The sequence below is a fragment of the Miniopterus schreibersii genome, assembly GCF_964146895.1.
Source record: "Miniopterus schreibersii genome assembly, chromosome: 16".
NCBI lineage: Eukaryota > Metazoa > Chordata > Mammalia > Chiroptera > Miniopteridae > Miniopterus > Miniopterus schreibersii.
The window spans coordinates 24,982,501-25,010,299 of record NC_138116.1 but is presented as its reverse complement, the minus strand read 5'-3'; the positions used below and the strand labels follow the sequence as shown (position 1 = coordinate 25,010,299).

The 27,799-nt window shown below is 40.8% G+C and overlaps 1 protein-coding gene across 1 annotated transcript in view; it reads left to right on the top strand.

Annotated features, from left to right (window-relative positions):
* Positions 1-11,530: 11,530 nt before the first annotated feature.
* The window catches only part of LRRC37A (leucine rich repeat containing 37A), a 30,575-nt gene continuing 14,306 nt past the window's right edge, over positions 11,531-27,799 (top strand). Inside the window, exons 1-2 of the mRNA XM_081161972.1 lie at positions 11,531-11,653; positions 14,007-14,078. Of these exons, the coding sequence (XP_081018098.1) occupies positions 11,562-11,653; positions 14,007-14,078 (164 nt within the window). The 5' untranslated portion in view covers positions 11,531-11,561. The remainder of the gene's footprint in view (positions 11,654-14,006; positions 14,079-27,799) is intronic.

The following is a 27,799-nucleotide window of genomic DNA, read 5'->3' as shown; positions in this document are numbered from 1 at the left end:
TCCATGACTAACCAGGATTTACTGTAGGAATGTAGGCATTTTTTGAATGAGAAGTTCTGTTAACAAAATGTCACATTAATAGATCAAATAAAAAAAGCCAAATGGCCACTTTTAATGGATGCTGAAAGAACATTTGATAAAACTCAATCTCCTTTTTTGATCAAAATTATTTTTTAAAAGGAATTTTAAAAGATACTTTATTAATATCATAAAACATATCTAAACTGATTTTTCTTTAAAAAAAAGAACCAAGACAAGTGAGCCTCTCATCACTATGACCTAATATTGTATAAGATATGATGGCCAATGTGGTTAAAATAAACCAAAACTCTAATTTTTCAAAAAATTTTTTCAAAAAGATTCAAAATTATCACTATTTATAGAATACCAGATCATTATTTGCAGAAAATCAAGAAAATCAACTCAGAACTAATAAGCTCTGTAAGGCAGTCATAAAATAAGTATGCCAAATCAGTAACTTGTCTATATATCAGCAGTAACCAGTCGGCCAGAATGTTCCCCCTCAGGGCAGCTGCAAACTGTTCTGAGCTGGGAATCTCCCCACAGCACCCATTCCAGGATTTGGTGCTTTTAGCATTTAAGTTCTTCCTGAATTCTGCCCTAAGTCTCTTCTCTGATCTTTTAAGTCATCCTAGACATCAGAGGAGTAGCTTTGACCCCCTGCTTTGCCTTCCCTTTCACTTTTCCCTTCATTGAGGCTGGGACCCTGGGTAGCTCGAGCCTGTCTCCCAGCACCCCTTCCTGGGTTCTTCCCCTTTCCCAGGGCCAAAGTCAGTGGAGGCAAGGCGTGTTCTGTGCTTTCTTCCCACCCCACCCCATTTGCTTTTTTTGAAAAGGCAAAGGACTTGTAACAATTTATTTTCTATTTTTATATTTTTAAATATGTCTTTATTGATTTCAGAGAGAGGAAGGGAGAGGGGGAGAGAGAGAGAGAGAAATATCAATGATGAGTCACTGATTGGCTGTCTCCTGTACACCTCCTACTGGGAATGGAGCCCAAAGTCCAGGCATGTGCCCTGACCGGGAATCCAAGACCTCCAGGTTCATGCGTTGACTCTCAACCGATGCACCACACTGGCTGGGCTGCTTTTCTTTTTAAAATATACTCAAAACAGGGATGTCTTGTTCATGCATGCTGGTTTGTAAACTTTTGTCATTCAACAGTGTCTTTTTGTAGTGATAAATATTCATCTGCAACAGTGGTTCTGAGCTGCTGGAGGACTTATTTAAACCTAGAGTGCTAGGCCCAGCCCAGAGTTTCTGAATCAGTAAGAATTAAGCTTTTGAAGAGTGAAATGTTTGGCTTTATGTGAATAATTTTGAAATAAAAATTTGATATGCATTAATTCTAATTTGTATGTTGCCTTTGGAATTATTAAATACTTTCCAATATTTTAGAAAGCTAACTTTTGGAAGAACATATTGGGAAAAATGTAATTTAAAAATTTTTATATAAGTTTATATTTTTATGAAAATATATTTAAATTTTTGAACTTTGAATATAATTGTTTTCAATCTTTAGATATATTTTAAAACCTTGATAATAATATAATTAGTGATTTTGCCAAAAGGAAGATAAGAAAAATAAATTTCATGGAATAGTTATAATCATTTATGAATTATGTATGTATTTATTACTCATCTCAACATGGTCAGCCCATCAACACAGCACCCAGACATGTGCAATAAAAACTAAATGTGGTCATCTTTGACATTTTGCTACCTTTCAGTCATATACAAACCATAACTTTGTACACATTTAAAAATTTTATCCTTTTAAAGGAATACTTGTCAGAATATGAGGATAGAACACGTTATTTAACAGCTTGTTAGTTTGATTTATAACTTGTAAATATTTAGACAGATGATTTGTGGCCTTCATTTGCCTTCTTGCCCCAGGCTGTGACTTTCAGAATTTATTCATGGACCCTAGATTGGGTTTTCCAGTTCCTTGAGCAGATAGGAATCCGCCCCAGGGTTTGTGGTTCGTGTCTGTCACATTTGAGGAGGTGAAGGTAGAGGGTCTTTCCAGTCCCCCTTTGAATGCTGACATTATCCCCTCTAAGATTTTATGCTACAGTTAGACCCTTCTCTAGTCAAATTCTCCTGGGAGAAGTCCCCAGGCGGAGGGTAGGGGCAGCACTGCCCAGTTAGAAGGAGCTTCCTACATTCTTTCTGTCAGACCCTGCCATCCTGTTTCAGAGGGTAGAGGGGCCATCAGTAACAAAACTTCCTCCTGCTCCTTTTTGCTCCAGTTGGTGGAAATATTTCCCAGACTTTCTTGGTGACTAATGATGCTGCAATGTGTGGCCTTCATGGGGAGGTGACGGGTTCTCATTCCATAGATGGTTAACTCAACACTGACTCTACTAGGCAGTTCTCTTTCGGTTGCAAGTGACAGAAACCCAACTGAAACTTGTTTTTGCAAGAAGGAACATTTATTGAATGGCAGGATTGCAGTAAATGCAAGAGTGTGTTTAGAAAAGGTGGACTCTGGGCTGGAAGCCTGTCAAGGAGGATTCCAAACTGTTGGCCTCCAGCCTCGCACCAGCAGGCTTCCTGTGAGCTGAGCTGCTCCTCTTAATTTCAGTTCAAACGATACTGTCACCTGGAGGGTAGAGCCCTGTGAATGGCGACCCCCACTAAAACCCCTTGAAAAGTGGAGCTCCCCCAAAGTGGTACTGTTCCGAGAAAGGGAAGGAGATGGGCAGACAGAACCACCAGAGCTCTCTACCCTGTCCCATCCAGTGGTCTTCATCAGAGTTGTCACCTATCTTTCCCGGCCCAGCTGCCATTTCTGCATGAAGCTGCAATAGGCCTCAAGACAGCACCAATTTGCACAGTTAAGACCAGAGTATTTTCTGGAGAGTGATGATGTCACAGAACTGGGGTTTCAGAAGACAGGGGGTGGGGAAGGTAAAGGGGAGTGTGTGTGCAGCCCAGCACTCCCACCTTCTTTAGAACATGGAGAGCTGTGAGCTGGGTGGGGCTAGAGTATAGTTCATGAAAAAGAGGAAGCTGCTACCCAAACAGCTTTGTTCTACAGATTCTCACAGAAATCCTTGGGCCAGCTGGGACCTGAGGTCAGAGAGGGATAAGAGAGAAGTAAGCTTTAGAAGGGGAGGTAGGAACGCACCTATCAGAACCACTGTCTTCCTTCAGGGGACCCAAGAGTGGACTTCATTGCTTCCCAAGGCTCAGTGACACGTGTCTCTGAAGGAACCTACAGAGTCAGGGCAGGGTAAGGTTGCTTGAGACATACTAAAAAAGCATTTGTTGTTTGTCTGAAATTCTAATCTAACTGGGCATCCTGTTTTATTTGCTAAATTTTGCAACTCTAGGGTGGGAGAAACAAAAGAATGGTTGCAAGCTCAGGATGGCATGAACTGAGTCTTAGAAGACAGAACAAAAGATCTGTGAGGTGACAAGGCCATCAGGGTAGTGACCTTGTCTGAGCAGAAGCTGCTTCATGCCTGATTCATGGAGCTGGTGGATGGAGAAACCGAGCTTTTGTCCTTAGGAGCATACACCTAGTTTAAGGGGAAAGATGCGCATGTGCGCACACACACCACTGGTGACAGAAATAGAGAGCTGTCACTCATTCTTTGTTTTCATGGCACTGACCATTTTGAAGATTATAGGCCAATTATTTTACAGAAGTTCCCTGTTTGGCTTTGCCTGATGTTTCCTCAGGATTAGATTTAGGTTATGCATCCCTAGCCAGAATACTACAGAATAAATGAAAAGAGAGTGGAAACAGCCAGATAGAGAGCAGTGAGTGAGCAAGGACATTTGGCTGCTCGAAGACTCAGAGAAACCTGCAAGAAGTCTGTGAAACCCTAAGAACTACACGCCCTTAGGTGCACCTTCTCCCCTTCGAGGTTGACAAGGGCACTATTCATCTCCTACGTCTGCCACCTCGTTGCCGTAACTCAGGCGGCCTCATCAACCACTGTAACTTTGCCAAGGTGCTGCACCAGGAAGACTTAGATGGATTTGAGCACTACTCCGTGAGTGTCTGTGAGTGCCGTTTCCTCACACCCACACCACCATTTCTCCCCTTCTGGTCATGCCCTAAGTGGCCATCTTTCTTTCTCTCTTTCATCTTTGAAAGCTAAGTTCAAAAAGCAGCTCTCTCCAAGAAACCTTTCCCAACATTTCATATTCATTCAACAATGATTAACTGAGCACTTATTATGTACCAGGAACTATTTTAGGTGCTGGGGATATAAACAAAGCCCCTTCCCTCAGAGCGTTCACATTCTGGTAAAGAGACAAGCAATTAACAAACACAGCCCAGCCATCGTGGCTCAGTGGTTGAGCATCGACCTGCGAACCAGAAGATCATGGTTCAATTCCCAGCCAGGGTTACCGGGCACACAGGAGGCAGCCGATCAACGACTCTCTCTCATTATTGATGTTTCTATCTCTCTCTTCCTCTCTCTGAAATAAAAACACACACACATTTTAAATATTTTAAATAAAGCGCTTCCTGGTGGCGATAAGTGCTATGCAGAAAAATAGAGCAGGGAGAGTGGTAGGTGATACTGTTCTAGAAGGGGAAGTGAAGGAAGGCCCCTCTGAGGAGGTGACATTGAGCAGTGCTGAATGAAGTAAAGGACCTGGTCACCCAAATGTCTAGGGGAAGAGCATTCCAGGCAGAGGCAACAGCCAGTGCAAAGGCTTTACCCTATTGCATGTTAGGGATATCTCCACTTTGCCCAGAATTTGTGCATATCTGTCCCACAAAACTTGCTTTTAACTTGCTTTGTGGTTTTTTGGTTGGTGGTGGTGTTTTTTTTTAGGTACATACCTTTATTCTTGTACTATAGGCCCTTTGAGGGTAGCATCTGCATTTGACCCTGCTAAATGTCCCTCGTTCGGCTTTGCACAGTCCCTGGCACACAGTAGGTGATTAAGTGCCAGATGTGTGCACAGACAGATGAATGGTTAGACTGATGGGTGGGGGGAGGACAGGAGGATGAGAGACGCTAGGGGGTGTTTCTAGCACCTAGTCCCATCTCGCCTCTTGGGCCTTGCTCCTTTCTTTTACCCCTGAGTTGGCCTTGACCACTGTGAGTTGAGTCCCCCTGGTTGGTTCTGGCGACGCCTACAGTTTCATTTTGATTGCTCCCTGGGCTAAGCAGAGACCTGATGATTTGTCCGGTAAAGAAATACAAATTATTTCCTGATAACACACACATGCAATATTTAGAAGTAGGTTTTAGGCGGGAAGTCACCCTTTCTACAAAAAACTGGAAAGTTCATGTTGAGGTTGAGTTTCTAGCTGGGGCACTGGGGAAGGTGGAAAGAGTGCGACGGCGTCGCGCCCTGAGTTCATAGGGGCTTTTCTGGCGGGGATTCTAACTCAGGGCGCCTCAGAGCGACTCCCCCTCGGGTCTGGAGGCCAGGGCGTGGCTCCCGGTGCAGCCTCCAAGCCCTGTCACTGGCATCAATTTCAGGCCCCTCCAGAAGCAAGCCTTCGCAGTTTCACATTTCGGGGGGGCTCGTCTCCTCGCCCCCAGTTAATTCCCGTGCCCTCCCGGCCGCCCTGCCCCCCCTCGCGGTGCCCGCCGGCTCTTTCAGCATCAGTTCCCCCAAGGGGGCTGGAGGGAGATTCGGGTGCAGGCCCCCCGCGCTCCTCGCTGAACCGGGGCGGGGAGGCGCAGGAAGGAGGCCCTGCTGACCGGCTGCAGCGCGGGCTCCGCCGGGATAGCGGGCTCCCGAGGCTCTCAGGGCGGGACACAGGGGACACAGCAAAAGGGAGCGCCGCTCTGCACCGCGCCGCGCGGGGGCGCCCCAGGCTCCCCCCCCCCCCCCGGGGCTCCCATGCTCCCCCTCGCGGCCGCCGCGACGCCCCAGGCGCCCCGCGAGGGGGCAGAAACAAGATGGCGGGTGAGGGCGCTCGGCGCCCCGCGGTGCGGGCAGGCCTCCCGCCCGGGCGCCCCCCACGGCTCCGCTCGCCCCTCTCCCCCGCGGCCCCGATACGCGGGGCAGGCCGCTCTCGCAGCCCGCGGCTCCCGCGGCGCCCCGGCCCCGCCGCCGCCCACGTCTGACCGGACCCGCTCGGGGCTGCGCTCGGGGCACCGCCCGGCAGCCGGCGCAGGTGGCCGCCGCCCCGCTGAGGCGACGCCCGGGATGCGGCCGAGCTCGCCCGGGCCGCCGGCCCTGCCCGCACAGCGCCCTTAGAAGGATGAGGGTTTAGACAGGTTGTGGGGCGCGCGCACACACAGTCACACACAGTGACACACACACAGTCACACAGACACACAGTCACACAGCCACACACAGTCACACAGCCACACACACACAGTCACACGCACAGACACACATACCACACACAGTGACACACACACAGTCACACAGTCACACACAGTCACAGTCACACACACACACAGCCACACACAGTCACAGTCACACACACACAGTCACACGCACAGACACACATACCACACAGTGACACACACACAGTGACACACACAGTCACACACACAGACACACACACCACACAGACACACACACCACACAGACACACACACCACACAGTCACACAGACACACACAGTCACACAGACACACAGTCACACACAGTCACACACACACACAGTCACACAGCCACACACAGTCACACAGTCACACACACAGACACACATACCACACACAGTGACACACACACAATGACACACAGACACACAGTCACACACACAGAACACACACACCACACAGACACACACCACACAGTCACACCACACAGTCACACACACACCACACACACCATACACACAGTCACACACACTCATAATCACACCACACACACAGACACCACGCACACACAACTACACACCACGCACAATCACACTACCCACACGATCACACACACAGCACACCCAACCACACAATCACACACACCACACACAGTCACACAATCACACACCACACACACAATCACACACATACAACCACACACATACAGTTACACCACACACACATAATCAGTCACATAATCACACCACACAATCACACACCACACATACAATCACACACACCACACACACCCAATCACACACATACACACACACCAGGCTTCTCTTCCCACCGCTGGCCCTGTGGTTTTAAAATCGTGTTGAGGAAATGGATCAGTTTGGTTTAGTGGGGGAGCCTCTCCTGGTCCTGTTTTTCATTCTTGAGTGCCAGTGGGCTCCTGCTGGTGACTGGCTGACTAAAAAGCAAGGCAGAAAAACAAACAAAACCAAAACAAACATGGTAATTCGTCTGATTCAAAGTCACTGGTAAAATCCAAAATAAAAGTAAGAAGAGCAGGAGCACGCATCTTACTAATTTGATCCCTTCCCTTTGCCTGAGAAACTCAGTTTCGTGTCACCTGTTCCAGGACGTGTACAGTGATCATGTAGACGAAACTGCTGAAGGTGTACTTTTGGACCAACTTCTAAGTCACACAGCAAACGTATAGGGGGATTTATTAGGAAATGGCCATTTTATCCCATTTCTAAAGACAAAAGTCCTTCCTTGATCTGTAACGAATTTCTCAAGGGCGATTCCTCCAGTTTTCTCACACAGAAAGTTTCTCTAGGCTGGTACTGAGATGCATTTTTTTTTAAAAAAAACTACACACTTGCTGCTTTGTATTAAATATGTAGTTGCATGTTACTAAATTGTGGGGGGAAAGCACAACTCGTAGCAATAACCTATAAGATTTTTTTCTTTATATGTTTGTTAATCTGGATTAAATAGAATCCAGTTTTATGACCATTAAGCCAAGTGTAATCCCATTTAGATTGTCCTAAGAGCAAATGAAAAAGGTAACTTCTTTTGCCTGACGGCGAGAACCTCTGCCTTGGGGTGGTGTGTGTGTGTGTGTGTGTGTGTGTGTGTGTGTGAGTGGCTGGAGAATGAAGGGAAGGAATTAAGTGTCAAGTATTTATGTCTTGTATGTAGAAGGGACTATGCCTCTTCTTGCCAACTCGATTTTAGTACATCTTTTATAGTTACAGTATTTACTATGTGGTCCTCTCTACCAAGAGCCCAGAATTGAAAGACCCCGGGAGACTGAATTACACTGTCCCAGGGCGTTTTGGCAGGGCAGTTCAGCCAAGGTTAACTTCTCTTTGAAGGCCTAGCAAATAATATTTAGGATTGATCACTGTGTATAGGCTGAGTTAAGTTACAATTTGTGGTTGAGTTTCCTTTTTTAAAAAACTTGTATATTTATGTAGTTACGTGACATTTTGTTTTTCTTAATGATGCTCAGTCTATTTGTGTGTACTTGTCCTATCTTTATATGAAATTAAGGATTATGTATGCTTATATTAATCTTATATCCCCTGCATTTCCTAGCAGAGTGGCTTGCTTGTAGCAATAGCAGGTGCTCATCAAAGACTGGTTGGATGAATGATTGTTAGTAGATGAGAACTTGTAATAGATGAGATGAAGTTTTGATAATTCTTCACTGGGTGTTATAACTAAATATTTTGGATTTGGGAAACCAAAAATTGGTCTAATTGGATGCTTTACTTTTTGAAACACATTATTTCTCAAGATTATGGTAAAAGGAATGATACATTTTGTGTTCTAACTTTTAGAATATGTCCACGCTCCTAGAATGACGGTGAGTTGTTTAGATTAAGCACTAGTTTCATTTGTTGTTGTTTTGGTGCTTTTTTGTCTGTACTTCCAGACAATAAAGACTGGAAAGAAGGCTGCTCGGTAAATGTGTATATGCTTTGGAAGTAAAAACATTCTAGGGCTGGTTTAAGATATTCCAAAAGCACATAAATATGATTGGTGGATTTGAATCCTGCTGTACTTGGAAGGCTAAAAGAGGAATATACTTTATTGGTACTTTAGATTAATTTTTGTAGATAAGAACATTGGCTTAAGTACTACTATATTAAATTTCTAGTAGAGAGAGAGAGAAAGAGAGAAAGAGAGAGAAACTCATGGATAACAATGTGGTGATTGATTGGGGAAAGGTGGGAGGTGGAGGTGGAAGAGGGCATAGAGGAGATAAATGGCAATGGAAAAAATAAAATAAATTTAAAATGGTGATGGAAAAAATAAAATAAAATAAATTAAAAGATCCATTCATCTATTGAGTACTTCGTAGGTAGTGTAACTGTTGATGGTGCAAAGACATTGGTTGGTGTTACAAGCTTAATTTTCTAAAATCATAGATTTAAAAAGGCGTATTCGCTGGGGATTAAGTGTTTTTCTTTTGTGGAGAAAAATTTAAATGGGTATGTAAGGTACTCACATGACATATTACTTATAGGGATGATAACTTGTTAATAATACAAAATTGAAATAATCTAATTTTGCCTAAGCTAGAGGTCTTTGGCTGAATAAGGCTCTTTTTTTTTTTTTTTAATCTTCACCCAAGGATATTTTTTCCATTGATTTTTCAGAGAGAGTGGAAAGGAAGGAGGAAGGGGGGAGAGAGAGAGAGAGAGAGAGAGAGAGGGAAAGAGAGAGCAGAACATAGATGTGAGAGAGACACATTGACTGTCTGCCTCCTGCTCGATCCCCAACCAGGCCGGGGATTGGACCTGCAACCAAGGAATGTCCCCTTGACCAGAATCGAACCTGTGACCCTTTGGTCTGCGGGACGATGCTCTAACCACTGAGCAAAACTGGCCAGGGAGGCTGAATAAAGGTTGTGAATTTCAGCCTATGGGTTTTATGGCATACCTTGCCAATACCTGGAGAAGGATTGTATAGAAAATCTATTTTGAATAGGCATTTGGTAAAGTTGTGACAGCACCTTGAAATCAAGCATTTGCTAATTTAAAAAAAATTATAGCTGAAATAGAATACTTCTTGCATTTAACTTTGTGTGGGACTTTTGAGAATACTTGACTGGAATTTTGAAATTTGAAACCTCTGATGATGACTACAGAAAGCAAAAGCTCTGGTGTTGTCCAGGGCTTTAAGAAGTCTGTTTTCCTGTGAAATATGTGAGGATGGGATAGAGTATTGATGCTAAAGATTTCAGAAACCTGATTATACCAAGAGATCCATCCCTATAGGAGGCCAATCTTGGAGTCAAATCCATTTAAAAACCAGTACTATGTGTTAGACACTGGGAGTAAGATGCAGCCCTTTTTCTCTTGGGAGTTTACATGCTAGAGGTTGTGCTAGACATAAAAGGGCTGTGAAGGGGGGAGGGAAGGCTCAACAGGAGATTATTGTCCCTTCTGCAGGTGAAAAGGACCACTTGGTCCCTGGTGATTCTGGGAAAAAGGCTCACTCTTCTGCGGTCACTCTCAGCCTAAGAGTAATAAAGGTTGCTACCTGAGGCAGGGGAGGGGTGCTTGGTTGCTAAGGGGCACATGCATGACACAGCTGCCAATTATGACATGGTTGCCAATTATGACACGGTTGCCACTCGCCTGGTCCCTCACTATGTCCCACTCACCTGTGTTGCTGGCTGTGTCCCACTCGCCTTGTCCCTTGCTGTGCCCTGCTCACCTGTGTTGCTGGCTGTGACCCACTCGCCTGGGTCCCTCGCTATGCTCTGGACCTCTGCCTATCATGTCCGGGCTGCACCTGTGGGCCCCTCGGCCCCTGTTCATGTGGTGGCTGTTGCTGCTGGTCCAGGCAACTCTGACTTCAGAGTTGGCCCTGGACCTTGTCCTGCTGACCTCCGTCCCCCCAGGCCCGACCAAGCCCTGGCCTTCAGATCAACAAAACCTCCCACCTGAGCCTTCGAATATCTTCGGAGAGGTTGAATTTCTGTCACTCCAAGAAGACTCAGCTCTGCCTACAGAGGCCCCTGAAGAGGTGAAACCTTCTCCAACACTTCAGGAGGCCACAGCTCAGGAAGTAGAAGCCCCTTCAATCCAGGAGGGGGCTTCAGCTCAGCTTCCACCCCAACAAGAGGCCTCAGCTCAGTCTACAGTGTCCTCTGAGCCATTGAAACCTTTGTCAGTCCAGCAAGGAATTCCATATCAGTATCCACCCCCCCCTGAAAATGCTGAATCTTCAATCCAGCAGAAGAGGTCACGTTCAGTACATCATGAGGTGATAGTCTCAGCTCTAGGTTCAGGTGAAGCTCAGCATCCAATGTTGCCTAATATTAATGTTAAAGATGTGAATCTGGGGGTTTTGGTAACTCCAGAACCCATTAAGGAGATTGAACCATCTGTAACTGAGCAGGAGGTCTCAGATCATCCTTCAAAGTCCACAGGAGAGTTCAAACCTCCAACCCAGCATGAGGTCCCTCCAAAGCCCCCTGAGAAGACAGAATCATCTCCATCCCGGAAGGAGACCCCAGCTCAGCCTACTTTGGAGGCTGATGCTACAGCCCTGCAGCAGACTATAGCTCCTCCAAAGCACCCTGAGGTGACACTTCCACATCCAGAACCTGTTCAGGCTCAGCAGCCAACCTTGACTGAAGTCACGGTTCAACCTTTGGACCTGGAAGTTACACTGACTCAACAACCAGAGTCATCTGAGGCAGTTCCTCCAAAGACTGAACAGGGTGCCACCATGAACACATGTGAGCTCTGTACCTGCAACAATGGGATGCTGTCGTGTATTGGTCTCCGCCCGAAGCAGAGGCTCCACAGAGTGCCTGTGCCAGAGCCCAACACCTACAATGGCACCTTCACCATCTTGTAAGAATTGCCTTTCATTTGTTCTCACGTCCTGCCTGACAGGGCAGCCGTTTCCTTGAGGTCTTCCTGGGCTTCCTCATGTTTCCCAACCCACGTTGACTGACTTTCTGTTTTTATCTTTTGTCAGCTACTTCTTATCTTCATTCTTCTTACTGTTGCTCCCTTTTTACTTGCCCATATTTTTCCTTACCCCTTTCTTTTAGCCCCATGGTTTCATTCCGTAACCTCTACTCTCCTCCCACTTTTGCTCTGTCCTCTTTACAGCAACATGGCCCTCTCCCCATCTCACTGGTGGTGCTACAACAAAGTGGTTAAGAGAGTCTAGAGCCAGAGTGACTGGGTTTGAGCCCAGGTATGCCATTTATTAGCGTTGGGACTCAGTTTCCTCATCTGCAAAGTGAAGATCATGATAGTTAGCATCTCAGAGGATTGTTGTGAGAGTTAGATGAGTTAATATATGTAAAGCACTTATATCAGCGCCTAACATTTGTATGTGTTAGCTATTATTATTATTTGATCCCTCTTTTATATCCAGAACTCATCTTTGTCCCCTGGCTTTCTCTACATATCACCCAACCCAGGGCTACGTACTGTGGGAGCCATAGAAGTATGACATTGTCTATAGAACATGACAATGACAGGTGGGAAGAAAAGGAACATACATAAAAAGGGTGGGGTGATATATAATTAAGTACTAAAAGAGATACAGACCAGAGGTGCTATAATTCAGCAGAATCTGTAGTCACTGGGGTGGAGAAGTCAGGGAAAGCTGCATGGATAAGCTAGAATGTTAGCTGGGACTTAAAGGGTGGCTATGGTTTGTTAAATAGAGAAAAATAGTAAAGTCTAGGCAGAGGCATGGCTGCAGGAATGGTCAGGACTTAATAGACCAGTCTGGCTATAAAGAATTGGTTTAGGAAGCAGTGGAAAATATGGTTATGAAAAACCTTGGCTATCAGCTCTAGGGATTTGGAAGTTACACTGAGACAGGGAGAGCCACTGAAAGTTTTCAAGTGAGAGAGACATATGATTAAAATAAGAGGATTATTTTAGGTCTCGTATGTAAAGGGATCTAGAGAGGAAACCTTGACTCAGGGAGACCAACTACAATGCTCTAGCAAAATGTAGGAGTCAAGTGAGAAGGCCCTGAATCAGAGTGGTTGTGAGTACAGTCTAGGAGTAGAAAGAAAATCCTGGGAACACTATAAAGGAAGAACTGACAAGATTTAGTAACTGATGGGAGCGGGGAATGGGTGTACTGGAAAGAGAAAAATCACTTAGGACCCTGGAAAATTTCTGTCCTGGATGATGAGGAGAATGATGGTGGTATGATAGGTGGACATACAGTATTCGGGAAGGACAGCCAGTTTGAGGGAGATGAGTTCAGTTTGGGCATTTTTTATTGGTGAGCGTAAAGCAACCAGAGGCTTCTGGTTGAGTGGAACGAACTGTCCACTAGGCAGAGAGGCAGACGGGTGTCTGCTTGACTTTTTCTGGCCTTCCTGAAAAACGTGTATGCAAACTGAGTAGGTACGTTGTTGCTGAGGAAAGAGGGCAAAGCTAAAGGTAAAGATTCTAGTCATCCAAAGAGTTAGTGGTTGAAACTGAACCTCTGGAATTGAACAGCTTCTTTTAAACACTTGTAATTCATGGATGCATTCTCACTTTTTTTAAAATGTCACAGAAGTAGATAGGATAAAGTGTGAAAATCCCACCCAGTCCTTCTACCACTCCTGTTACCATATTGGTGCTCATCTATCCTTCCAACCTCTCTCTTTTTCTTTTATCTTTTTGTTTGTTTTTTGCATTTTTTCTCCTAAAGAGGTAATACCTCTCTCCTTGCTCAGTGATTTGTGCTTTTCCCTGTAAATTTGTCTGTGAGAGCTCTCCATATTAGTCCTCTCATTTCCAATTGCCCTTATCTTTCTAACACCTGGAGAAATTTCCACAGAGGGCCCGGAGCCAAAGCTTTGGTGTGGCCTGGCATAAGGTTTCTTTATATTTATTTGCTGATAATGATAAGTTTTTGCCAATTTCTATTGAGTTATTATTTTTTCATTGGTCTATAGAAGGAGTCATTTTAGACACAAGTGATTTTGGGAAACAGTGCATTCGAAGTGATCAATTGGCATTACCTGTCTGAGAGCAGAAGTCCAGGCTCTGAAGAGATGCCTCAGTGTCTGGGCCAGTGGCCCCACATCATGTCTTTATTCAGTGCACAGACTGGGAAGCCGAGAGCTGTGGACATCAGAAAGCTGCTACTTTCTGCGTGTGGCCATTCCCCATGATTGTTCTACTTATTCTGTTCATTCTTTCCTACTTATTCAAGTACACTACCTGTGTTTCTTCACAGAAACTTGCAAGGAAACTCTATTTCGTACATCAATAAAGATACATGGAAGTCATACCATTCGGTTAAGAAACTGTGAGTATATTCTCTCCAAAAATGAATACAAAAGATAACTAACTGCACTGTAAGACCCTTCTTGGTCCAGAATTTTGAGATCAGTAGCTCTGAGAAATGGTGTTTCCCCTTCCATATCCCAAATCAGCCTCTGTTGATTGCAATTCTGTGTTTATTTAAAATTTTAATTTGGGCCCTAGACGGTTTGGCTCAGTGATTAGAGCATCTGCCTGTGGACTGAAGGGTCGAGGGTTCACTTCCAGCCAAGGGCACATACCTAGGTTGCAGGCTCCATTCATGAGGGAGGCAACCAATCAATGTCTGTCTGTCTGTCTGTCTGTCTCCCTCTCTCTCTCTCTCTCTCTCTCTCTCTCTCTCTGAAAAGCAATGGGGAAAAGTGTATCCTCTGGTGAGGATTTAAAAAAATAAAATGAAATAACAGGTACACTGAAAACCCTGCTTGTGCCCTCATCCCCCTCCCTTTAGGTAACTGCTACTTTAAGTTTACTATATATCCTTCCAGACCTTTTCCCAAGCATTTGCCTGCATACATATTTATAGATAGCAAAATAAGTGTGTTGTGTGATTTTCATTCTTTTTTTTTTTTTTTACATAAATGGTAACATTTTACAACTTGGTACTTTCACCTCATGATATATCTTAAATTTGTTTCCCTCTTGGTACATAGAGGATTACCCAATTCCTTCAAACTCCTGCATAATATTCCATAGTTTAATAATCCCCCTCTTGATGGATGTTTAGATTATGTCCAGTGTTTTTGTTACATGTATTGCTGCAATGAACATTCTTGTACATGTATTTTGTGACCATGGGCAGGTATTTCTGCAGAATAGGTCTTTAGAAATGAAATTGTTGGGGTGAAGACTATGTTGATATAACATATTAATTGCCCTCAAAGAAGTTGTGCCAACTTACACTCCAGTCTATGGGCCGCGGCGGCATTTGTTTCCCTCTCCCCTTCCACCACTGGACAGTCTCTCCATTGTTTTGCTGATCTAGTGGGTGAATAAAAGAGGTCCCATCTGAATTTGAATTTTTCTGATTACTTGTGAACTTAAATATCTTTATATATTTATTGAACATTTCTATTTCTTCTCTGAACTTGCCCTGTCCTTTTTGCCCATTTTCTTTTTTTATTGATTTGTAGAAAAGTCTGTTTAGATACATAAGTGATTTACGGAAAAAATATTTACATTCAAAGTCCTCGGCACTTTTCATGACAGTTTGTGTGTCATATTATTGGTTCAACCTGAGAAGATGTCATAAATTACTTATGAATTAATAATAAAAGATATAATAATCATAGTGACCTAAAAATAGGGTTTATGACCACCTCAAAAGATAACGCCCTTAGTCTGATATCTTATTGGCAAGGAAAAAAATGCTAGAACCGGTTGTTAAGTGTGTTTTTTAATTTATGAATTTCTTTGAAACTAAATATAGTTTATATTTCCCATAATAGTACTGACTTGGAGACTTTATTTCCCAAACTTGTAAGAAAAATGAAAGTCATTTCACACAAGAAATAAATAACATTAGTTTCCTTTAAGGAGTAGAGGGAGTGGTGTAATCTGAAAGACGGTGAAGGAGAAAAAACTTTGGATTGTGTGCTATATACCTTTGGAATTTTGAGCCATGGGAATATACATTACATATATTTTTTTAAATCGAAATTTACACATTTTTTAAAAAGCTTGTCTTTGGGAATTTATACCCAATAACATAAATCTGGTAAGGATTGGATTTCTAAGTCAGCTTGAGATTTATACCTTATAAGGGAGAAGTTCCTAACATGGGGCCGATGAACCCCCAGGGCAGGATTTCTTAACCTGTTCTTTTTTTTCCATATGTCTCTTTGGTGATCTGCAGAAGCCTATGTTCTTGGGAACTATGTTTTTAAATGATTTATAAGTTAAAATATATAGGAAAATAAAGGAAACCTATTATTGAAATACAGTTTTCACAATATTTTTTAAAAAGATTATTGATATAGTAATAAATCTGCTTTTCTTAACATATTAAGTAACAAGCTATAGTAATAGGTCTAATAACTTATAATTTCAAGGTAGTGATGAGAATGAATAAATGATATTTTGAGATATCTGCAACAAATATGTAGTATGAAAATAGCTGTGATTTCTACTGGACACCCAATTAACCACTACACTGCTAATCTATGGTTTGCTGGCTACATTCATAATGCAAGGCAATGCTAATTTTAGTCAGAGATTTGTGAGAATAGAGATGTAATTTTATTTCCCATTCAGGTTTGGCCTCCTGAATTCAATCCATTCAGTCCTATTCACTGACCTCTGCCCTAAAGGGTAATCCACAAATGGAAATTACGTGCACACTTTTGCACATATTCAAGAAAATGCAGTTTTCTACAGAAAAGGTCCACAGCTTTTACGAAATTCTCTCAGGGCTCTTGTCTTAAAAGATTAAGAGTCGCAAATGTAGGGGAGAAGAAAGACATTTCTTTTCCTGTAAAGCTGTACTTACCCTCATGAGTGATAGTAAATGGGTGATTTGTTTTAAATCAAAGTAGTATATCTGAATATTGATACCTGTCACTTTCTGAATTCATTGAACAAATATTTATGGAGCATCTGCCAGGAACTGTTTTACATGCCAGGGTTATAGGTCCAAGGACAAAATAAACAAAATACCTCAGTCCTCAAGGGGTTTAGAAGTATATAATATAAAAGTGAATATGTAAATATAATAGCTAAAATTTCAAGTATTGATTAGTTCTTTGGAAATGAAAGCTGGGAAAGGAAAATGAATCAATTCTAGAATGGCCTATTGTTTGCATTTTATGTATAGTTAAGTCCTCAAAAAAAACCCCACCCCTGAGCCCTCTCAGTTTTCTAGAAGTTACAGAGGTGGGGCTGAGGATAACCGTCAATAATGTAAGCTCAAGAATGAATATCGTGAAATTCAGAGGCCTGCCTTCATGAAAGGAAGTCTGATCAGAAGTCAAACGTGGATCTCCCTCAAATGTTAGTTCATGCCTGGATTTGATATTTTCACGGTGTGAGAAAATTCTAGATCTGGCTTAAACTCTGATTCCCTATAGTTTAAAAAAATTTTTTTGGTCAAAATGAATATTTGAAGTTCTACAGATCAGTGTATTTTACACCAGTTAGTTGCTTATTTAAAGCTCCCTTTTGGGGGTAATTTTTTGGTGACTGACTCATTCTCAGTCTAAACTTTCTTTCCACGTTTAATTTATTATTGTTATTTAAAATTTTTTACTATCCTGTCATCCAAACTACTTCACAAAAAGAAACTCCATTAATTTAAAATACGTACTTACCCTTTGCTACTCTTCATCTTATCGTGATATTTAAACTCTTTCACCAAACAGTCTGATATGGGCGTCAGCCAGTTAGAGAAGACTGTTATAAACAGCTGAGGATTAGCCCTCATTTCTTCTCTGTCCTTATTGATGCTTGTGAGGTTTATATTTTTTAAAGTTATAATTGGCATATACAATTTTGATTTTTGTCTTCATTTTTTTCATATACCATTATTTCCTATGACCTTTTTGTATATCATCTATATTATACACATACAGTTTTGTTAAGTGATATGGGGAGGTACAGTTTTTTCCAACTTTTTATACTTACAAAAAGGGTTACTATAAACATCACTGGACATATTGATTTGGTTTTTTCTTTTTGGATAATTTCCATGGAAATATGAAACTGTTACCTAAAGGAGGTGAGTCAATCATAGCCTCTCTTCTGGCCATTGCCCCTTCATACATATTCTGCCATCACTGCTGTTTTTCTAATGTGGTGAATTTCAAATTGACATCAGAGGCTCTGATGCATTCTTAGGACTCCAAGAGTTCGTTGTAGGAATTAAAGTTTTTGTGTTTTTATTTTAATGGTCTTTTAAAAATGTAACTATATTCTGTGTCATATGAAGTACTTACCTTATAACTGAGAACTGTCTTGATTTCAGTTATAGAGTTTCTGTGCTACTGCCAGAAACTCTACAACTTATTTTGCCATAAGCTATGAGTAAAGAATTAAGCTTTGAGGTAGAACGATGCTATGAGATGGAATTAATAGAAATATGTGGCCAACAGACATCACGAGGGAAAGCAGATTGTCTGAAATGCTGAACTTGGTGGAAATAGTTTCACAAGTCAACACAGCATGTTCTCAAATCCCCAAGGCTCCTGAAGAATGTTCAACTTAATATTACTTGCAAGGATGGGGATTCTCCTAGGAAGAGACACTTACCTTTGACATTTTACAGAGTTTCTTCTGTACTGGCTCTCTACCAGTCCCCCAATCCACTCCTGGAGACACTGGCTATGTGCCTTTCTGCTCATCAGCTATAAGAAATGAGTGCAAACTCCCCCCATCCCTACCCCAAGCATGTTCCTAGTCATTACTGTGAGACTGGGTAAAGCAAAGGCCTTCACATTCTTTGGGCAGACCAGGTGCCAGGCTTGTCTGTGGATCATTCCTGTTCCCCTCCTTTCTCATTACGGAGAACTCATTGGCTGGGTCTCTCAGTTTTCTAATTTATTCAACTGTCATTTCTGCTGCTCATATACTGAGGGTTTTTTTTGTTGTTTTTTTATGGACGATAACACTTCATTTGTATAATTTTGAGTTGATTCTTTTCGGTGGATGTACTGTCTGCTTACATTTGTCCGAAGATATTAATTATGCTATTCTGAAGTATTCTTGTGCTTTCTCTGTGAACTCTGATTCATGGGCTATAAGCTCTTATGTTGGTTTTTCTCTCCTTAATGGAGCTGGCTTCTCAAGTTGCTTGGTCATTCCTGACTGCAATTCATCTTTGTCATTGATATCCTACTGCTTCTGTTTGCTGGCTCCACGGGAGAGGTGGAATGAACTGCTGGGGCCTGTTTTCGGATGGATTCCCCTGACAATAAGGAAGAGTGGAGAATCCTCCTGGTGGCTAGTCAGGGAGTGCATACCCTTTCTCCGGGGTTCTGGGACCCTGCCCCATTTCTAACACCAGTTGCTCCTACCTAGAGGAAGACACCCTTGCTGACTAGTCCAAGGAGGGAAGGCGAGGGGTTGATGTGCTGCCAGCTGCCCCTACTGCAACATCCCAACTACTCACCTGCAGGTGCTCCAGGGCATTTCTGGTAGGGGAGCATTTGTGGAGCTGCTCCCATGCTTTGAGCTAAGTTTGTGATTTTTAAATGATATCTTTTCCATTATTCTTAGGGATTTTGGTGGAGGTTGGAGGGGTAGAGACTTGACATGTTTCAATCTGCCAACTTGAAATAGCATAACATCTTAGGAAAACAATTTTGCACCCCTGTTATATCATGAAGAAACTCAGGCAAATGGGTATCAGGATACAAGTACAAGAATGTTCAAAGCAACATTGTAATAACTAAAAACTAGAAAAACCTTAGTGCCCACCAATGGTAGAATGACTAAATAATGTGTTGTATAGTCATATAATGTTATACTATTCATTAGATACATTATCAAGCCACATGAGTAATCTTAAATTTTCTGGTAGCCACTTAAAAATAAAAGTAAAAAGAAACACTGAAATAATTGTTAGCATATTTTATTTAACTCTTATATCCAAAATATTATCATTTCAGCATATAATAGATTATTAATAAGATATTCTGCATTCTTTCACAGTCTTCAAAATATCCAAAGTATTATCATTTCTACATGTAATCAATAGAAAAATGGTCAATGAGAGAGTTTACATTCTTTTTCCCATATTACGTCTTTGAAATCTCAGTTGGGTTGCTATATCTTTTATCAGAGAGACTTGATCTATATTTAGACTTTATAAATTGAAAAAGGAGCATCACATACCAATGTTGTTGCTAACATCCTTGAATGGGAGTCAGAAAAAGGGCTGTGATTAGAAAGGGGCACCCTGGGGGCTTCCAGGATGCCAGCATCGTTCTTTCTTGACATGGATGGTGTTATATGGGTATTTGTACTTATCTTGTGTGCGTTTTATGCATATTTAGTTCTCAAAAGAATTTTTTTAATGGGGGAAATAATCAAAAGACTTCATTTGCAGCCCTGATACAGTTCTGTATGGAGCTTCCATAACAAGTTTTGGGAAAAGAGAGGAGGAAATGGTAATTCAGCCAATGTTGGTACCACTCAGAGTTGGATTCTAACAGGGACTTTGTGATCTAGAGAGTAGGCATTAACTATATGATTTGGTGGGAAGAGTGGACAGGAGTGTGTGTGTGTGTGTGTGTGTGTGTGTGTGTGTGTGTGTGTGTGTGTGTGATGGAGAGAGATGGATACACAGGAGGATGTGAGAAGAAAGGTTTGAATAAAAAAAGAGCAGAGATCACCATCCTTAAATTAAATAAAAATTAGGGTATTCTGATGCACCATTACCCAAGTTTCCCCACATATATTTCTGTGCAGTAAATAGTTGTAGTTAGTTTACATTTTGATCCAGAAATAACCTTTCAATTTTTCAGAAATCTCAGTGGAAATAATTTGCGAGAATTACATAAGGATTCATTTGAAGGCCTGTTGTCCCTCCAGTATTTGTAAGTTAATTATATTTATGAGTTTTTAGTTATATTATCTATAATATAATAAGAGGTTCAACTCAGATAATCTCTACAATTTCTCCCAGAAATAAAATTCTACAATTCTGTAAGTTTGTGTAGGGCTTCAGCCCATGTCAGCATTTAATATCTCCTGTGCATTTTCATTTTTTTTAATCATGTAGATAGGAAAAACTCTTCAGTTTAGGAGAAAAGTGGTAATGAGCCTGAGTAATTATACACACCCATATGAACCTTGTTATATAAGTGTTCATATACCATCTGTTTATATTTATATTTAGTTTAGGGCCCATGGATCAAATTGGGCCTATGGTGGGTTATTTTTACAACCCATAAGTTAAGACTGATTTTTACACTTTTAAAGGGCAGTAAAAGAAAAAAAACAAAGAAGAATATGAAGACAGACTATCTGTGGCCTGCAAAGCCTAAAATATTTACTGTCTGGTCTTTACAGAAAAGGTTTTAAAATGTTGATTTAGTAAAATGAGAAGAATTCAGGTTAACCTTAAATTGTCTCCTATAGGACAAGAAAATATAAAACACTTGCATTAATTTGAATGCCATTAACCCAGAATTATTTGATAATTTAATCTAAATTAGATTAACATTTACACATTAAATGTTTAAGCAGATGAATTATGTAAATAGTATTATGAAGAACATATTAAGTTACCAAGAGAGCAGACTGGTGTTAAGGATTTCAATGCAGGAACTGTTATGCCAATATTAAAAATAAATGTTTAAAATGATGGCTAAGTGGTATGGTCAGAAATGTCTACACTAAGTAAACATATCAGTAATGCCTTTAACTTCACTAATTACAAAATAAAAATCCCCCCAGCCTCCTTGTCAAGGAAGAAATGCTTGCCTAGTAATTCTATTTATTTAGAGATACGGAGATGTTCTTTGCTGTAAAAACTCAGTTATGATCCTTTGTCCATGGCATCCAGAGCTGTGTATGTCATTAATCCTTATTAAGCTAATTAATGATGCTCTTTGGCATATAGATTCTTTTTGCAAATGTAGAAGGCTTAAGGGAAGTGGATATAAAGAGCCTCACATGACACTAAAAATAGTCCTTTGGATTATCAAACCTTCCATGCCTCAGGGGACAACCACTTTTGTATTGGTCTTCTTGGGTATCTCTGCCATCTAGGTTCCAAACCTTACAGACAGTTTGGGGGAAAACAAATGAGGAAACTAACTGCTCAATAGATTAGGTCATTCATTACTCCTACTGTGAAATACTTAGTAAGCTAATTAGTTCATGCTAGCATGTGTTCCCATTCATTAAGAAATGCCAATCAATAAACAAGCTAGTAAAGAATCTGCCAAGGACTGTACCCAGTATTACAGGCACAAAGATGGGTAAGACAGGGTTCCTACCCTTCTAGTAACTCATGATCTCACAGAGAAAATAAACAGATAAGCTCAGACCATAGTGCACAAGTACTAAATGGAAGACAGCGTGCTGCAGAGGGAGCCATGAAATACTAAAACTACACTGCTTTTGAAATAGTCATTTTTCTCCCTCTCCTTCCCAGCTATTTGTTAATTTTATAAATATTAGTTTGCATATATTCACGTGTCTGTTTTAAACATGGTAGACAATTCAGATGAGCAAGACCCAGTCCATACTTTCAAGGAGTTTATGCTCAGAGGAAATAGGAGGCAAAAATAACTATTAAAAAGAAGAAACAGATAACGGGCAATGAGAGGTATAAACTGGTTTTGGTCACAGCAGAGGGAAAAGAGATTTCAAATTGGATCAGTGAAGATGTTACTAGAGCAATACTGTTTGTATAAGACCTTGCTGGGTCCTTGGGGATCATCAGATGGACGTCTTGGGTAGAATAAGCTTGCCAAAGGAGTGCGGGGAAAGGTAAAACACAGGAAAAATACCTTGAGTACTTGTAGAGTACAAGCAGGGAGAGTAGGAGATTAGAGCCAGATCTTCTAGGGTTTTGAAGGCCAAGCCAAGGATAACATGCCAAGCTACCATGTTATCACCCCAGTGCTCTAGAACAAACTTTAGCCTGCAACAGAATCACTTGGAGGGCTTGTTAATATTCAAGCTGCACCCCCACAGTTACTAATTCAGTCAGTACAGACTAGGTCTGAGGAGTTGCATCATCAGTAAGCTCCCAAGTGATGCAGGCTGGTATTTGAGAACCACTTCTAGAGTGTTAATCTGGTGGCTGTGTGCGGGATGGATGAGAAAGGGGGAGGCTAGAGATGGAAACACCAGTCAGAAGAACAGTTCTACCTCTCCAGGTGAAAAGGGAGGGACCGAGCCGGAATCAATGGAAATAAGACGGTCAACTGCAAGAGTGGACATTTTCAAGTAAAAATCCAGTACCATGTTGTTTTTTGTTGTCCCACCACTGTACAACTGCAACAATTAAATTCATGGATTATTAAAGCAGTGTAAAATAAAAAAATTAATTTCTATTAATATTATAGAAAGTATCATTCTGAATTAGTTCAAAGTTCTGTATTAATTAGAGGAGTAACTTCCTTTCAAGTTCTGTGAAAAGGCATCTTTAATTTTTCTTTTATTACATCTTTTTTGGCCTAGAAAAAAAAGAACTAAACCAGAAAGGTGTATAGATGTGCAGCTATTTCTTTTAATATTAGAAATTTATAATTATATATGAAGATTGAGCTCATAATCTAAATTTGATGAGACCACAAAAGGTCACCTAATCAATTCTTCTGCTCTCTGGAAAGATTACCTTCAAAATCTATCAACAATTATGGTTGTATATTTTATTTACAAAGATCATGAAGGTGAGACTCTTAACAAAGTGAGTGAGGGCAGGGTCAGGGCCTCTGGAAGGTTCAAATCACAATTCCTAAGATTTAGCGTTTAGACTAAAGGAACATCTTCAATATTGTCATTCTTACCTCTACCAGTTATTCCTACTAATTGGATATCTAACAGCTAATTGAGGCAATATTTTTCTTTTACTTTTTCTAGAGATTTATCCTGCAATAAAATACATTTTATTGAAAGGGATACATTTTCATCACTACCTTCGTTGCAGTATATGTAAGTTATAAATATAACTTCATCATGTTTAGAATTTTTATAAAACTTAATTGTAAACCTCTTTGTTATTCACTGTTCTGTATCTACTGCACCACATGTATAAACATGGAAGCATATATCATAAGCAAATATCTTCCACAGTGAGATTTGTTTAGTGTGTGGAGGGAGTATTTGGATTGTTTTACATATATAAATTAGAATCGCTGACAAAAGATAAATGATCTGAAATAATATTTTTTTGTCTTCTTTTGCTTGTGTCTTTTTGTGGAAATCTTGGTTGCAATTTAATCACAGAAGTGAGCTTTGGAATGTTTTGGGCCTGGCATGGAATGCAATTTTTACACAAGTTGTAAGTGAAATAGAAGATAAATACATGTAAAAAGCTATGTATAAAAACATCATGCAGTGATTGGTTAGCTGGGTGTAAGTCCCGTTTGAATTCTGAAAAGTATGGCTTAAGAACCATTCTTTTTTTTTTTTTCCTTTCCAAATAAGGAAACTAAGGTACAAAGAGGCCAAGAGACTTGTCTAACTCATATAGGGCATGCTCTTTTTTCCCTGTACTGATCTTTGGCAGGAGCAAGAGAAGGCACCAAGCACGTAACACTCAAAGTAGCATTGTCATGGGAATCCCAGTGGTGCCGCTGCTCCAATATAAGAATGGTCTTTGAAATTCCACTTCTGAATTTAACTCTGAGTCCTGTTCCTGCGCCAAGTTCCTAACTGCTTAAGTATATGCAACATAGAACTGAAAGAATTAAGTTTAGCTCAGAATTCTCCAGGGAGAAAAGGGTGTGGGTGCTTCCTCAGTCATGAGTCTCTTTTAAATGGTAAAGCAGAAAGAGTTCCTAAAAACCCGCCACAGGGCACTGCTCTCTCCAATAACCCAGAACATCATTTTTCAGAAAGTATATGCCTCTGCAGTGAATTATCTGTGGCAGTGGGAATCTTTGGAGTGTGACTGAATAGATGTTTATGTTAAGGCGTGGTGTGAAGAAATATTCATAAAGAAAATATATAGCTGTAACCTCATTCCAATTTCTCTCCTGACTACTGCTCAATAAGAAGTGTGGGTTTCATCCCCTTTCAGCTAGAAAATTCTGTGATTTCTCTGTTACACAAGCAAATCATAGTGGGTATGTTCAGTGGCTTGAAAAGGATTTGAGATCAAGGTGAAGATCGTCCTCTAAACCTGTCTTTGGAAAAGACTGTCTTTGTGACTTGTGGTTCAGAAATCCAGTTTCACACAGTTCATTTCAGATGAGATGGGGGTGTTTAGGAGGTGTCTGGAGCTGGATTCACAGTTCCTGCAGATGCCCATCTGCAGCCTCCCCTCTTCCCTCATTAATCTGCTGATGCCTCACTTGGGGAAAGCACATTGAGGGTCAGTTTTCCTCTGGCCAGCACGTCAGAGAGCAGGCTCATTAGGTCCCTCCACCAAGAGGTTTTGGTTGAGTCAAAATACAATGTTGTAATCTCACCACCTTTACTAAGCATTGTGTAACACTGAGAGTCCCTTGTAAGAATCTGAGTTTCAATGTAGTCATGAAGAAAATATGGGAAAAAAACCTGTGGAATCACCATTGATAAAAATTAATGAATTTATTCAAAAACATTTACTGGGTGTCGTGCCCACTGTGTGTCAGCATTATACTACGTGCTGGGGGCACAAAGAAGAATTGCATGGGGACTTTATCTCCAAGAGACTTTTATACTGGAAGGAGGAAGATGGGTATGGATGGGAAAACAGAGAGAGCCATGCCAGCATCTCTCCAGCAGGGTAACAGATAGGAGGGAGGCAAAGTGGGGAATGGGTGGTGAGTTAGAAAAGATTATAACAGAGAAGGCGCCCACTTGTTTATCTTGAGTTTCTCGGTTCATCTTAAAGGACAGAAAAAGGTAATGAAAGAATCATAGCTAGCTTGTGTTAGAAATAAATTAATATTCCTAGCATGTGATTTGAATAGAGCTGTACTTCTAAAACTAATTCACAGTTACTTTGAAATGATTGTCACAAAGAGGGCTGGGCTCCTTTGTTTTGGGCCAAATCTTTCTGACAGACAAAACTAATTTGCTTCAGGAAATATTTGCCACAGTAAGATAGGAACTTCATTGCATCTCTCTCCAAAGGCAATTTTCCAAGGGAAGATGCCACCCCTCAAGTTAAGTCATTTGATTATCTGTATGATATTACTATGACTTTTAGAAGTTGAAACAATATTTTCCCCTGCATTAAATAAGTTTGTAGTAAGTGTGAGGTGGATTTATCATGAACTGAATGAAGTTTAAGCTTCAGGACTCTTCACTTGCATAGGCCCCTTCCAAGGTCTTGGGAGGGGCCTAGCAGTTTTCAGATTCATAATTTTGCATGTTTTTATTTGGATTTCCCAAAACAGATGAGGTTCAGGCTCCACAAAACCTTGATTCACTCCTGGGTTTCAGGTGATTATAGTTTAGTAAGTTTCTTGAATGAAGTCTCTATGTTATTGATAAGTACTGAGTGAGCAGGTTAGCAGTGTGGTAAAGAGTCTGTTTTGAATCTGAAATCCACCTCAAAGACATGCCAAGAGCATATTAATAAACTAATACTTTTTGAATGGTAGTTATAATCACATTTCTTTCAGATAAAATCAGCAATGAAATATATTATGGAAAACCAGTAACATTTGATAATCCTAAATGTTAAGTATACTTTTTTTCCTGACTTTAAAGGGCTTCTCTTTTATTCACCTACACAGGTCCAAACTAATGGCTTATTTTATTTTAATTTTTTAAAATATGTTTTTATTGATTCTAGAGAGGGAGGAAGGGAGAGGGAGAGAGAAAGAAAAACATCAATGTGAGAGCTGAACATTGATCGGCTTCCTCCTACATGCCTGCTACTGGGTGTCGAGCCTGCAACCTGGGCATGTGCCCTGACCAGGAATTGAACCAGCAAGCTATTGGTGCACAGGACAAATCCCAACCAACTGAGCCACACTGGCCAGGGCTATGTTTAACTTTTTTGAGGAACTGCCAAACTGTTTTTCACAGTGGCTTCACTATTTTGCATTCCCACCAACAATGTATTAGGATTCCAATTTCTCCATATCCTTGTCAGCATTTGTTACTGTCTGTTTGATTATAGCCATCTTAGTGAATTTAAAGCAGTATCTCATGGTGGCTTTGATTTGTATTTCCCTAATGACTTAGGACATTGAGCATCTTTTCATGTGCTTGTACATCTTCTTTGGAGAAATGTCTCTTTAAATCTTTTGCCCATTTTAAAATTTGGTTATTTATCTTTTTATTGAGTTGTAAGCGATCTTCATATATTCTGGATAATCTGGATGTAGGCCTTTATCAAATATATAATTTGCAAATATTTTCTCCCATTATATGAGTTGTCTTCTCATTTTCTTAATAGTATCCTTTGAGTCAAAAAAGTTTTTGATTTTTATAAAGTCCAATTTATCTATTTTTCCTTTGGTTGTTTGTGTTTTTAGTATTATATCTAAGAAATTGTTGGCCTAATAAGGGGTCATAGAGATTTACTCCTTGTTTCCTTCTAAAGGTTTTATAGCTTTGGCTCTTAACATTTAAGCATTTGATTCATTTTTAGTTTTTATATATGGTGTGAAGTAGGCAGATTCCAACTTCATTATTTGGCATGTGGATATACAGTTGTCCCAGCACCATTTGAAAAGGCCGTTCTTCCCACATTGCATTGCTTTGGCACCCTTGATGAAAATCAATAGACAATACATGTGCGGGTTTATTTCTGGACTGTCAATTTTGTTCCATTGATTTATATGTCTAACCTTATGCCAGTACCACACTGTGATTGCTGTAGTTTTTTCTTGGGGGGTAGGGGTTAATAAGCAGAGTCTTTATTTTTTTTAAATTACTTAAGAAAGGTTGTTTAGTGAGTTTAAGTAACTTGGCAACAACATTTTAAAATGTACAGTCTATTTCATATTATTGCACTTACTCTTTAATAATATAAGACATTATTATATTATTATATTATTATATTATACCAGGTGTGGTACCAAAACACAAAATTATGTGTGGTGTTAATTCACATAAAATTAAATAAGATGTGTATAGAAGAATAGAAATGAA